Below are 12,415 nucleotides of genomic sequence, written 5' to 3' on the forward strand. Positions count from 1 at the left end.
TTGTATGTGATGGGAACTATACCGAATGGGGAAAGACAAGTCTAATACAGGTTTACAGTAATTTCATTACTTACTAAGCGAGCTTAGCAAGATTAGTTATTTGTTTCATATACCAAAGCAGAGTTCAGGGTGTATAGGTGCTGTTCTGAAAGAATTTGTGCAAGGGGCACCTGGGTGGTTCAGTTGATTAGGCATCCGACTCTTGGTCTCAGTTCAGGTTTAATCTCAGGGTCGTGAGTTCAAGCCCTGCTTTGGGCTCCGTGCCGGGTGTGAAGCCTACTTTTAAAATAATACAACATCTCTCCCAAGAATTTGTGGAAATGGAGAAATCTGCATGAATGTTCAAACATATGACTTCTAGGAAATTAAAGATTGGGAGATTGATTCCCCTAAAAGTGGGATTTCATGTATTCTGGCATGTCTTGGTACCCTAGTGTGAATACCACTGGTCTAGGGTATTTAGTAGCAACCTTATTTAGCTCTGGGGAGTTCATGTGTCAGTCAGGGTCCAATCAGGAGACAAACTACACGGTATTTTATTTTATTTGTCAATTTTATCTTAGCTTGAACAAGGGAGAGGGGCAGAGGGAGAAAGAGAGAGAATCTTAATCAAGCAGGCTCCACACTCAGCACAGAGCCTGACATGGGATTCAGTCCCACAACCCTGGGATCATGACCTGAGCCGAAATGAAGAGTTGGATGCTCAACCAATTGAGCCACCCAAGTCCCCCCGCAAACTACATAGTATTTTAAATAGGGGAACTTTTTTTTTTTTAATAATTTAAAAAAAATTTTTTTTAAATGTTTCTTTATTCTCAGAGAGAGAGAGAGAGAACAAGCAGGGGAGAAGCAGAGAGAGGGGAGACAGAGGATCCCAAGTGAGCTCTGTGCTGACAGCAGAGAACCCAGTGTGGGTCTCAAACTCACGAACTGTGAGATCATGACCTGAGCTGGTTAGACACTTAACCAATTGAGCCACTCAGGCACCCCTTACTAATTTTTTTTTAAGTTTGTTTATTTATTTTGAGGGGAGGGAAGGGCAGAGAGAGAAGGAGAGAGAGAGAATCCCAAGTACACTCTGCATTGCCAGCGTGGAGCCTGATGCGGAGCTCAAACCCACAAACCATGAGATCATGACCTAAGCTGAAACCAAGAGTCAGACACTTAACCAGTTGAGCCAACCAGGATCCCCAAATAAGGGAACTTTAATATAATAGAGTAACCGTAAAGATATACAGAGTATTCTGAAGGGCACCCTAAGACTGAGGGAAAGTACTCAAGGTAGGACAAACTTGGAAGGGGGCCACCTTCTCTATGTTGGCATTTTGACTTTGTTCGTGAGGGTATGGGTGCAGCCCATTGGATGGCTGGGTTGCTAAGGCCAGATCTAGGCAAGCAGGAAATAGCAAACAACTTCTAGGGTGCAGATATGCTGAGTCAGGCAAGCATGCAAAGGGACTAGGGGTGCCTCTGTGGATGTAATGCCTGGAGCATGTGGTGTTTCCTTCAGGAGGGCCACAGGAAACAGCCCTCAGGAAGTTGGGGTATAAGCTTATGGCCCAGAGTGCCCCACATGTGTCAGGAAGCATGTGGCATGATCACCAGGCTAGGGTTGCCAGAGCACTGAGGGACTACGTACTCTGGCCACACAGCTAGGGCAGAGCCCCCTCCAAATGACCCCCTCCTGACACGCCAACAAACATACACCAGTGATGGGGGGGAAAAGTTCACCAGAACCAGGAAAAGAAGCTCCTTTCCTCTTAGCAGTGTTCCCCCAATGCCTTCTTTTGCCGGAGCTTTTAACATCACACTTACTGTAAAGAAGAAATGCTTCAAGAGTCCAGGATTCCATTTTCACAGAGCAGGTTCTGGAGGGTACATTTTGAGCTAAGAAGTTATAATATAACTGGCGCATGCCAGTAAACAAAACTTTGAATATATTCACTCGACCAAGAGCTGAAGAGATTTGAATAAATGGAAAGGTTTATGTTTCACACAGTCAGAGTTAACATGGAAAAATAAAGAAGCAAGAATAGCCAGGAAAATTCAGAAAAGGAGTGAAATGAGAGAGGTGTTAATCCTAAGAGACGTTAAAACATATTGTAAACTCGGATGCCTGTGTGGCTCAGTTGGTTAAGCTTCTGACTCCAGCTCAGGTCATAGTCACATGGTTCGTGGGTTCGGATCCCACACTGAGCCCTGCACTGACAGCTCAGAGCCTGGAGCCTGCTTAAGACTCTGTGTCTGTTTGTCTCTCTCTCTCAAAAATAAACAAACATTTAAAAAAAAAAATAAAAAAATATATATATATATATATATGTATATTATAACTAAGTAAATAGAAGTGTGATGCCACAGCAGAAACATACAAATTGGTAAAACAAAATAGAAAGTCCAGAAGTAGACATGACTACATAGAGAAATATAGAATGTGACAAAGGTGTCCCCTCAAATTAGTGGTAAAAAGATGGACTGACTGTTCAGTAAAGTGCTATTGGGGCAACTGGGTAGCCATTTTAAGAGTAATAAAGTTGGATCTGTACCTTAGACCTTTCACCAGAAAAAATCCCAAATGAATCAAATTTAAGTAGAAACAAATCAGAGTGTAAGAATACTTGATGAAACCATAGGAATTTTGTTTTTTTATGTAAACTCCAACTTCAACGTGGGGCTCGAACTCGGCCCTGAGATCAAGAGTTGCATGCTCCAGTGACTAAGCTAGCCAGCCACCCCGCCCACAGGAAATTTCATTGTTTTTGTTTTTGTTTTTTTTAATGCTTATTTATTTATTCTGAGAGAGTGAGAATGCACAAGAGGATGAGGAGCAGAGAGAGAGGGAGAGAAAGTCCCAGGCAGACTCTTGATTTCGGCTCAAGTCATGATCCTAGGGTTGTGGGATTGAGCCCTGTGTTGGGCTCTGCACTGAGTGTGGATCCTGCTTAAGATTCTTTCCTGCTCGCACATGCTCTCTTTCTCTGAAATTAAAAAACACACACAACACACACAAAACAAGATGCACTGCTTTATATATTTGTATAATCAGTATCTTAAGATAATGTTATGCTAGAGCCAAAATTGTCTATGGAGTGCTGTCATTTGTGTAAAATAGTGGAAGTTTCAGGGAAATAGAAATTCCCTAAGACTTCTATTTTATATAGACCACTTCTGTAGCCATAACTTCTATAAACATTTGTAAATGAGAGAGATGGTTGCTCAAAATCAGAATTTGAACCCACCCCCAAATGCCTGATGTTTTCTCTTTGGCCATATTTATAGATTTGTTCTCTCTACCTGAGAGTATAAAAGCCATTGTTACTCAAGAGCAGTTGGTCATCTTAGGTATTAAGTGTCTTCTGGTCATTTTCTAGGCCAGAAAACAGATACCTTCAAAAATTGTTGCTATATTCTGCTTAGGGTATATATCAGCATATCTCTGGCTCAAGACCACACCTTATGCAAAGAGTTTTTGATGTTAGCTCTGAAACTGCCTTTCTTATGATGGAAATCGTAAAAACAGATCAAGTCATGAGGGAGAGAGGACCCAGCAGATGGAAGACACTCAAATGTAGACTTTCTCCAAAACCACCCTGGGCAAGATGGGCTTCCACGGAAAGTGTCTGTACTTTTGAGGCAGCCTGTGCCATTCCAGTGAATGTAGTCTTGCTGAAGAAGCCAGTTTGTTGAGAGGCCAGAAATTCCAGAATCTGAGCTCTGCTCACAGACCTTCACCTCAGTCCAGAAACAATGTGGATACATACTACCCTGATTTGCAAGTCAGAATGACTGGGAGGCTCATCTTTCACTCTCGGACTGCCCATCCAACATCTTTAATGTAGCAGTTGCTACTGCTCAGAAGCAAAGTAGTTGTCCTCTTTTGGAACGCCAGTGCTAAGTCACTATGAAACTTTGTATACATATTATTATTTATGTATATTTTCCACAAGCATGTTCTTTGCTGAATTGGAATTGAACCAAACCGAATCTCAGTTAAGATTCTCATAAAGAAACTAAAACATGACGCCAAAAAGTTAATTAACATGCTCTTCAGACTCTGCTTTTCTTATCTGAATGAAACAGGTTTAAAATACGGAAACTCTGTGGTGATAAGTTAACACTATTAATGGTTAATATAAAAGTTACCACAGTAAGTTTCTACTGATATAAGTGTGGTGACCTGAGGGATGAAGCTATTATCTTCCACATCGTAGCAACGATGAATAATAAATGAATTGAGTATACTCATAAACAAATGAGTAAATAAAAGGGTAAGTTTTATGGTATGTCAACCAAAACTCTTTGAGGACTGATCAAAGGTCTACAGCAGGAAATGTACAAGATGAGTGTAGACTATCTTGTCCTACCAGAAAGTGATGAAGTTCTCAAAGACTACTAAAGTCATGTCAAAGAGACTCAGAAACCAATTTGGAACTCCCACTGGCCACAGATGAAACAGAGCATCAAAAAGAATAATAACTGCAACAGATTGGAGCATAAGAAATATGTTTAAATGGAATAGTTTATAATGACACTTTTTAAAAATTTTTTTTTAATGTTTTTATTTATTTTTGAGACAAAGACAGAGCATGAGCAGGGGAGGGGCAGAGAGAGAGGGAGACACAGAATCTGAAGCAGGCTCCAGGCTCTGAGCTTTCAGCACAGAGCCCAACACGGGGCTCGAACTCACGGACTGTGAGATCATGACCTGGGCTGAAGTTGGATGCTTAACCGACTGAACCACCCAGGCGCCCCTATAATGACACTTTTAAAACAATCCATTGGCCATATTTTGATGAGATTAGAGAACCAAGTAATTGTTTGGAAATCAGTAAATAAAGGGAAAGAACCAAGCATGAGCTGTTTTTCCTGTGCAAAGTGTACTACAGGGTTACTAAGTAATGGATGAAACATGAAGTTTCAATTTAGACAGAAGAATTCTACCAAATGAATTGAGAAGGAGTGCTAGACTATCATTAAGTATGGCCCTAAAGAAGTAATAAATACAGTCAGTGTTCTTCAGTGGCTAGTAATATTTTAAAAAGATCAACAACAGTTATCCTTTCCCTCGGGATGAAAGTATACACCACCATCTAAAAATCTTCCTATCGGGGTGCCTGGGTGGCTCAGTCAATTAAGCATCCAACTTTGTCTCAGGTCATGATCTCATAGTTCATGGGTTAGGGCCCCACATCAGGCTCTGTGCTGACAGCTCAGAGCCTGGAGCTTGTTTTAGATTGTGTCTCCCTCTTTCTCTGCCCCTCCCCTGCCCATGCTCTGTCTCTCTCTCTCAAAAATAAGTAAACATTAAACAAGAAGAAGAAGAAGAAAATAAAAATCTTCCTATCAAAACACCTAAATCTGATTATGCCTCTTATATCTAATTGTCAATCTATAGGAAATACCTGTAATATTTTCCATATGTTTGGTTTAGAGGAACGGGTTAAATAATATTTCGTGGGTGTAATCATAATATAGACTGGGGAAGCCACAGGTCAGACAATCTGGTTTCTTCAAAGACAAAATAGAACACTAGTAATGTATAAATTGAGATGGTATTGATTGGAATTAAAAGTTCCAGGGACTGGTGTTTGGGAGAAGGGTAAAAATATTGATGCACTCCAGTTTCCAAGTTAAGAAAACTTCTTAAAATTCTTGCCAACCACTGAAAGAGAAGTGTATAATTTCCAAGCCAGGAAAGGGGGATAAAAGAGAAGTGAACAGCAGTCAGTTAAGGAGAAGAAAAGAAATATTGAAAAGGTAAAAGAAGCTATAAAATATGAATAGTAGATACAAATACAGCTATATCATTGCCAGTAAGTATAAATGGACTAAATTTCATAAAGCTGAAGATTGGCAGCCTAGAAAAGAAAATCTGGTACATGTTGTGCACGTGAGACACATCCAAAATTCATTGCAGGGGCACCTGGGTGGCTCAATCAGTTAAAGGTCCAGCTTCGGCTCAAGTTACGATCTCGTGGTTTGTGGGTTCTAGCCCCATGTAAGGCTTTCTGCTGTCAGTGCAGAGCCTACTTGGGATCCTCTGTCTGCCTCTCTTTCTGCACCTCTCCTGCTTGTGCATGCTCGCACTGTCTTGCTGTTTCTGAAAAATAAACATTAAAAAAAAAAAAAATCAATCGATCAATCTCAATCCAGAGGGCCTGTAAGAAAATGACTCATCAAGTTGGGAAGCCAATTTTATTTCTCTTAAGAGAACATGAAGAATTTATTTTATTCTCTTTTCAGATTAAAGAAAAAGGAGTTTAGTTTAGAAGAAATATATACCAACAAGAATTATAAGTCTCCTCCTGCAAACAGGTGGGTACATGAGTAGGAGTGAATAGACTGGGAGGGCTTCTGAAATGATCGATGCAAATCTCCAATCCATTCACTTTAGAAAGGAAGTTACTGGAAATAACTAGAATTGGTATTTTTAGTTCCCAGCGCTTGAACTGGGGTTGGTGGTAGGATGGGACAGAAATGTGTGATGAGTTAGGTAGGTACAGAAAACACCACTTCCTTTCAGTTTGTACTTGTGTTTTTAGCAAAAAACTGGCTGTCCTTTTCAGGACTAGTAATCATTGATCTTCAGATATGATTACAAATCCAAACACAGACAGTGTTTCACATGGCTACCTTTGAGTGTGAATTCAGTTCAAGTCAGGGAACATTTATTAAATTCCTGTTGTGTCCAGGTTGTAGCAGGAGAGTTCTAGGATTTTATCCTGTAAAGTGAACATTTGCTCTAAGACCTTTGTACGAGGTTATTCATTGCAGCATTGCTAAATAATAGGAAACAACTTAAAATTGAATTATGATTCAGCCTTATAATGGAATACACTGTAGCCATTAAAAGGAATGAATCAGATACCTGTTTACTGAATTAGAATAATCTTAAAAGTTATTGACAGATCAGAGAGGCACAGTGTATAGGGCAGTGTATGTGGTTTGCTACCATTTGAACACAAGAAGAAAACCAAAGTGGAGGATATATGCTGTGGGTTAGCAGACTATAGGCCACATTCAGCGAGTGGCCCATTTCCTTTCTTTTTTTGTTACCGTCTGTGAGAAAGAAAAAAAAAAGGTTTCTATATTCTTAAAGGGTTGTTTAAAAACAAAAAATATAATCGAGTCCTATGTGCTCATTAATTTAAAAATGTTTCCTACCTGTCCCTTTACACAAAAGGGCTGATCTCTGGTAATATATGCTTATTTATGCATGTCTCTGATTGAATGACTTTGTGAATACATAAAAAAGTGGCTGGTGTTACCTACAGGGTCTGGTCTTTATTCCTTACCCTTTTGCTCAGTGTCAGTTTTTTCACTGGGTGTTCATATATTACATATCCATAAATACATATTTTTTTTTTGTACATAAAAAGATACTGGCCAGAGAAAGCAGTCAAGTAAGTAGTCATTAGTTGTTTTAGCCCCAGTTGACCAGAAGGGTTGGTGACCCAGGAGATGGGCCACGTGAGTCATTGTATTGGTGATTCTTTTTTTGTGCTCCACCCTTAGGTGTTTGGAGACCATCTTTGAGGAACCTAAGGAACGAAATGGTACGCTAATCTCAATCAGCCAACAGAAGAGAAAACGAGTTCTAGAATTTCAGGATTTTACAGTCCCACGAAAGAGGAGAGCTCGTGGTAAAGTCAAGGTGGCAGGCAGCTTTACCAGGGCCCAGAAGGCAGCTCTGCAGAGTCGAGAGCTGGATGCTCTGTTGATACAGAAACTAATGGAATTGGAGACCTTTTTTGCCAAGGAAGAGGAGGAGCAGGAGCGATCATCTGGTTGTTGAGAAGCAGTTTGGTTTAGGGGTCTCAATTTTAGATTTTCCAGGCTCCTTGGAAGAAGTTGCCTAATTTTGCCCTACCGCCCAAAATACTCAAAATGCAGTCCGTGGATTTTACCTATTTTAAGGTGCAACCTTTTTAGGAAACGGTGAAGGAGGGTCCTCTACTTCTCCTGCTGAGTATTGAACCTCAGGAATGTTCCCTTTCTCCTGGAAATGGTCCTGAAAACCATCTGGTCCCCTCCTCCTCACACTCGCCATCCACAGGAGGAGGACTCAGCATACCTTCAGTAACACTAGAATTCCAAGGACTCATAGCATTTGCACGTCCGTGTGAAAGTTCTGCGTTGTTTACGGTGGTGCTAGACCAAGATTATCTAGAGACGTGGCCTAGGGAGGGGGACCTGGCGTCCTGTTCTTTGTGGTCTCACCAGCTCATTTCAGTAGTTGAGGAAAGATGAGCTGTTGTGTTTCCTAATCCTTTTGAGTCTGTCTGCCCAGAATCGTGTGTGTGGGTGTGCGTGTGCGTGTGTGTGGGTGTGGTTGTGTGGGTGTGTGTGTGGCTTTTCCCCATCATTTTCTCCCCTCTGTGACTATGGGTCACTAGTGCCAGAGGAGCCCGTCCAGGCCCCATTCAAAGTAAGTTGCACTTTTTAATGTTGTGGTGTTATTTTCATTTGTTTTTATTTCTTTCTTTTCTTTTCTTTTCTTTTCTTTTCTTTTCTTTTCTTTTCTTTCTTTTTTTTTTTTTTTTTTTTGTATTATTGCTGCATGTTTGGAGCCTTTAAATGTGATTTTAAAACAAAATTTTAAGACATCAAGGAGAAAGACAATAATGTCTTCAGAATATATGACAGGCATTTGACCCAGTGTATCAGTGCATGGTATGGGACAATGGTGAGACATTTTCCCATTATGTGTTTCAAGCAGTCCCTTCCCCATTTCCACCTTCCAGTGTAACTCATTAGAAGGAGTACTTTTTCATCTGTGTTCTCATTCTTGCCCACTAAGTAGATGTGTTTATTTTAATGATAGAAGTAAGAGTAAGTTTTCCTCCCAATCATTTAAAAAAATGTGAAGGTTGGGTGTGGTCTTAATGGGTTTTATCTGAAGTGGTAGTCTATAACAAAATTGGGTACGGCAGCTCAGGTGGTGATAAAAGGCCGACCCAGAGTGTTTGCAGCTGTCAGAGCAACTTGCTCCAAGAGTGGGGAGTGAGATGGCACGTGGTTCAGACCCAGTGATGCATCCTTGCAGGGGGATCATGAAATTCCACGGCCAGCCCTCTCAGAACACCATCGTACTCTGGGCTCCTATGTCAAACCTACTGGAAATTTTGCAGAGTGCCAGAGTTGGCAGTTCCTTCATCTGTGCCTGCTTGAGTCTGTGGGCAGAAGGATGCTGTGTGGGTCGGCCAGGCCCAGAGGTGTCATTTGTTTTCCACTTAACTCCTATGTGCCCTTGCCCTGCTTGCCTCCCCCCGCCCCCCCGCCACCACCATCCCCTGTGTTTTATCTTTCTTTCTCTCTTGCTTTCATTACAAAAGTTCAGAGAATTAACATTCCTTGGCTGGTGAGTGGGATGCTACACCCAGCCTCAGGACACTGGTCACCTCTTCCCATGCTCCTAGGAGCCACTGCTAGGAAGCAGCCACCCAAGGAGACTGTCAGAGCTCCAGAGATATTTTCAAAGTCAGTCTGTTAGAGAAGAGTGAGTGGTGCCGTCCTGGTGTGTCTCCTAGGGTTCCTTTGTCTCCCCATTTGTGAGTGGGTGGGAAGATGGGGTGGGGGTAGGGGGTCTCTATGTGCCTTTCCTTTGCAGGTTGACAGTCTGCGCCACACTGGAGCAGAAGAACTGACATGAGCAAGAAAATAAAAGTGCCACATCTGTCTTCTAGGCCCACTGCCTCAGACATAGCATTTAGTAAGTGAAATACACATCTGGTAACCCATAGAGGCTTCTAAGGCCATGGCCAAATAGCATTGAAGAGAGCCGCATTTCCACACTGGCTTGGAATGTGAACCAGATTCTGCTGTTCTACATCTGCTTTGCCCAGACTGTATAGACACAACCTGTGTTTCACCTCAGTACCTCTCCCATCCTGGGACAGGGTCCTTAGACACTAAATGCTTTTCTCTGTCTTTTTGCCTAAGGGAGTGGGGATTAGTATTCCATTTTACCCTCTGACAAACATTTTTAGGGAGTGCTGCTGGACAGCTTGCAAACTCCCAGCAACTCAGCAGAGCCCTGTTTGCCAGGTCCGTTGCTGGTGTAGACGAGTCAGCAATGTGGCAACAACCCATGTCATCCAGCAGACTGAAGTTGAACGGGCACAGCTGTGGCATCACCACCATTACAGAGATATAATTTCAAGTTTGCCCTTATACATAGGCACGGTATTTGCAAGAGCCAGGAAGAATGCTTTGGAACATTGGAGGCATGGAGTAAGTGGAGGCTTGGGCTCCCTCCTTGTCCTGGCAATGTGGAAGAGAAGCAGCTCTGAGGCATCTCTGCCTATCGTTGAAATTCTTGGCCTGCCCTCTGGCTCGGGGCCTTCCCCTGCTCCAAAGTTAAAAAGGGGCCCCCATTGCAAACTTGAAATTGCTTTCCTAAAACCGATACATCAAGTTCTAGTTGTGCTCAGCCACACCTGTCTTTGCATCTGTTTTCACCATTGGCCTGGCCAGCTGCAAGGCTAGATCTGTGGTCCTCGGAGCCTGTGGAACCTGCCCACGATTGGGGGTGGGGGGGGGTCGTTAGTCGGCTGCTGGCACACCAGTTGCCCAGAGCTACAGGAGGTCTCTTTCTGGGGTGGGGGTTGGTAGTTTCTGAGTATGGGGACTTCCCACCCCAAATGGTGCGAAGTTACAGTTAACTATGATTTACTCAACTATAATTCAACTCCAGAGGCTTAGCGCTTTTAATATGGGAAAGAGAGGAGAAATCTCAGGTCCAATCAGGGTTCTGCCTATCAGCTTTTCACTGAAACTTCAACTATGTTTTTTTTTTTTCCATCTTTCAGTTATAGCTATATTTGCCCCCATCTGCTTCCTGCCCCCTTTCTCCTCTTTTGGTCACCTTTCCAGTTTCATTTCTTCATTAGTTTAAATGTACCTCATCACACCTATTAAAACAGATTATGTCCACTTTTTCTTACTGACCTTACTCTAAGAGCTACAGCTGAGGGAGGTACAGTGGAAAGACATGTAGCATTTGCCTTACGTGGAGCCTGAAGAGCTTAGAAACTCATGCTGTGAATCCCAAAACTCAGCGCTCCTTTAAGAGCTGTGAAAATCATGACATTTTGTCACAGTTTTGCCTGAAAGGGTCTTTTGCGCGGGTGCCAGAGCCAACCTGAGGTAAATTCCAGATCCTACCATCTGGGCACGATCCCTCCCCCAGCAGGGCTCACTCCCTGCCCACCAGACCAAGAGCAGCATAGGGTGTGCAGTACTGGGGCGGCAGCACCAAGGCTCTGGTGCAGCCTGATGGAAAGCACAGTCGGCACTTGGTACCCAGGCTGGGATTCCATCTCCTAATACCACGTACATGGAGATCCGTGAAAGACCAACTTTTAGTCAGTGATGCTTTTCTCCCATTACCTGAGGGAGAAGTATGCAGTTGGTGCTTTCTTTTAATTCCCTTGTTTTGTTTTTGTTTTGTTTTGGAAGCTTTTCCCCTGGTATCATGGAAAGGACCTCTTAAGCACCACATTGTTGGGTGGCTGTATCCAAAGTCTAGATAATTGGCCAGAGGTAGGAAGTAGCCTTTCCTGGATTGATGCAAAAGAAGGGCTCCTTACCACAACTGCACTTCTTGATACAAAAAGCTGGCTGCAGAGGAAGAGTTAATTTTACAAAAATCAAAGTTTGATATCATCTAGCCACAAATTGAGCAGCAGACGCTAATTTGATTATAAAGTAAGGGTCCCCATATAGTCCACCATCTAGCACAGCATATTCTCAGATTTGATGCTTATTCATTGTGTGTCTTCACGAGCCCCTCCCTGGTGCTGAGTTGGATTTGAATTCTTGGTGAGCGGCCTCAGCATCTCCTTGGGCTGGTCTGGGCCAGTAAATAGCTGCCTGAAGTGTTTATATATTATCATGGTCAATATAGTTCAGTGAAATTTGTACATTTTTGGTAACATTGGCATACATGATGCCCCTGCAGTTCTTTTTCTGTTTGGTAGTTTGTGACTCTAAATTCCCACTGTTATGTGTGTTAATTTATGAAAATAAATTTTTTTTGGGAAAACCTTTCAAATAACTGTCAAGGCTGTTACTTTATTCTCTTTTTTTTATGATTTTATTTTTAAGTAAGCTCTACACCCAACATAGAGCTTGAACTTACAACCCCAAGATCAAGAGTAGCAGGCCCTTCCAACTGAGCCAGCTAGGTGCCCCTGTTATTTTACGTTAAAAGTTTACCTATAACGTTATGAGGTTTCACCATTTTCTGAGGACTGTCCTGTGCTCAAAACATGTATAGGCCTCCACCTTTGGGTGACCTTCTGAGCTTTCGATGAATCTTTTTAAATTTACTCAGTGGCAGCAAATCATCTCTTTGAGGGAATTTGGTATTTGGAAACAGTCAATACTCATTCAGATCTGAGTCCTACCCACTTAA

General features: G+C 42.3%; 1 protein-coding gene across 13 annotated transcripts in view; it reads left to right on the plus strand.

Annotated features, from left to right (window-relative positions):
- The window catches only part of PRR14L (proline rich 14 like), a 58,325-nt gene extending 46,269 nt beyond the window's left edge, over window positions 1-12,056 (plus strand). For 11 of the 13 annotated variants that reach the window (XM_027050875.2, XM_053206501.1, XM_027050876.2 and 8 more), the window contains 2 exons: window positions 6,241-6,312; window positions 7,513-12,056. In XM_027050875.2, the coding sequence (XP_026906676.2) occupies window positions 6,241-6,312; window positions 7,513-7,792 (352 nt within the window). In that variant the 3' untranslated portion in view covers window positions 7,793-12,056. Of the gene's footprint in view, window positions 1-6,240; window positions 6,313-7,512 lie in introns of those variants that run through there. The other 2 variants (XR_008291854.1, XR_008291855.1) reach the window with 2 other exon arrangements.
- The last annotated feature ends 359 nt before the right edge of the window (window positions 12,057-12,415 follow it).

The sequence above is a fragment of the Acinonyx jubatus genome, chromosome D3 (genome assembly GCF_027475565.1).
Source record: "Acinonyx jubatus isolate Ajub_Pintada_27869175 chromosome D3, VMU_Ajub_asm_v1.0, whole genome shotgun sequence".
Lineage (NCBI taxonomy): Eukaryota > Metazoa > Chordata > Mammalia > Carnivora > Felidae > Acinonyx > Acinonyx jubatus.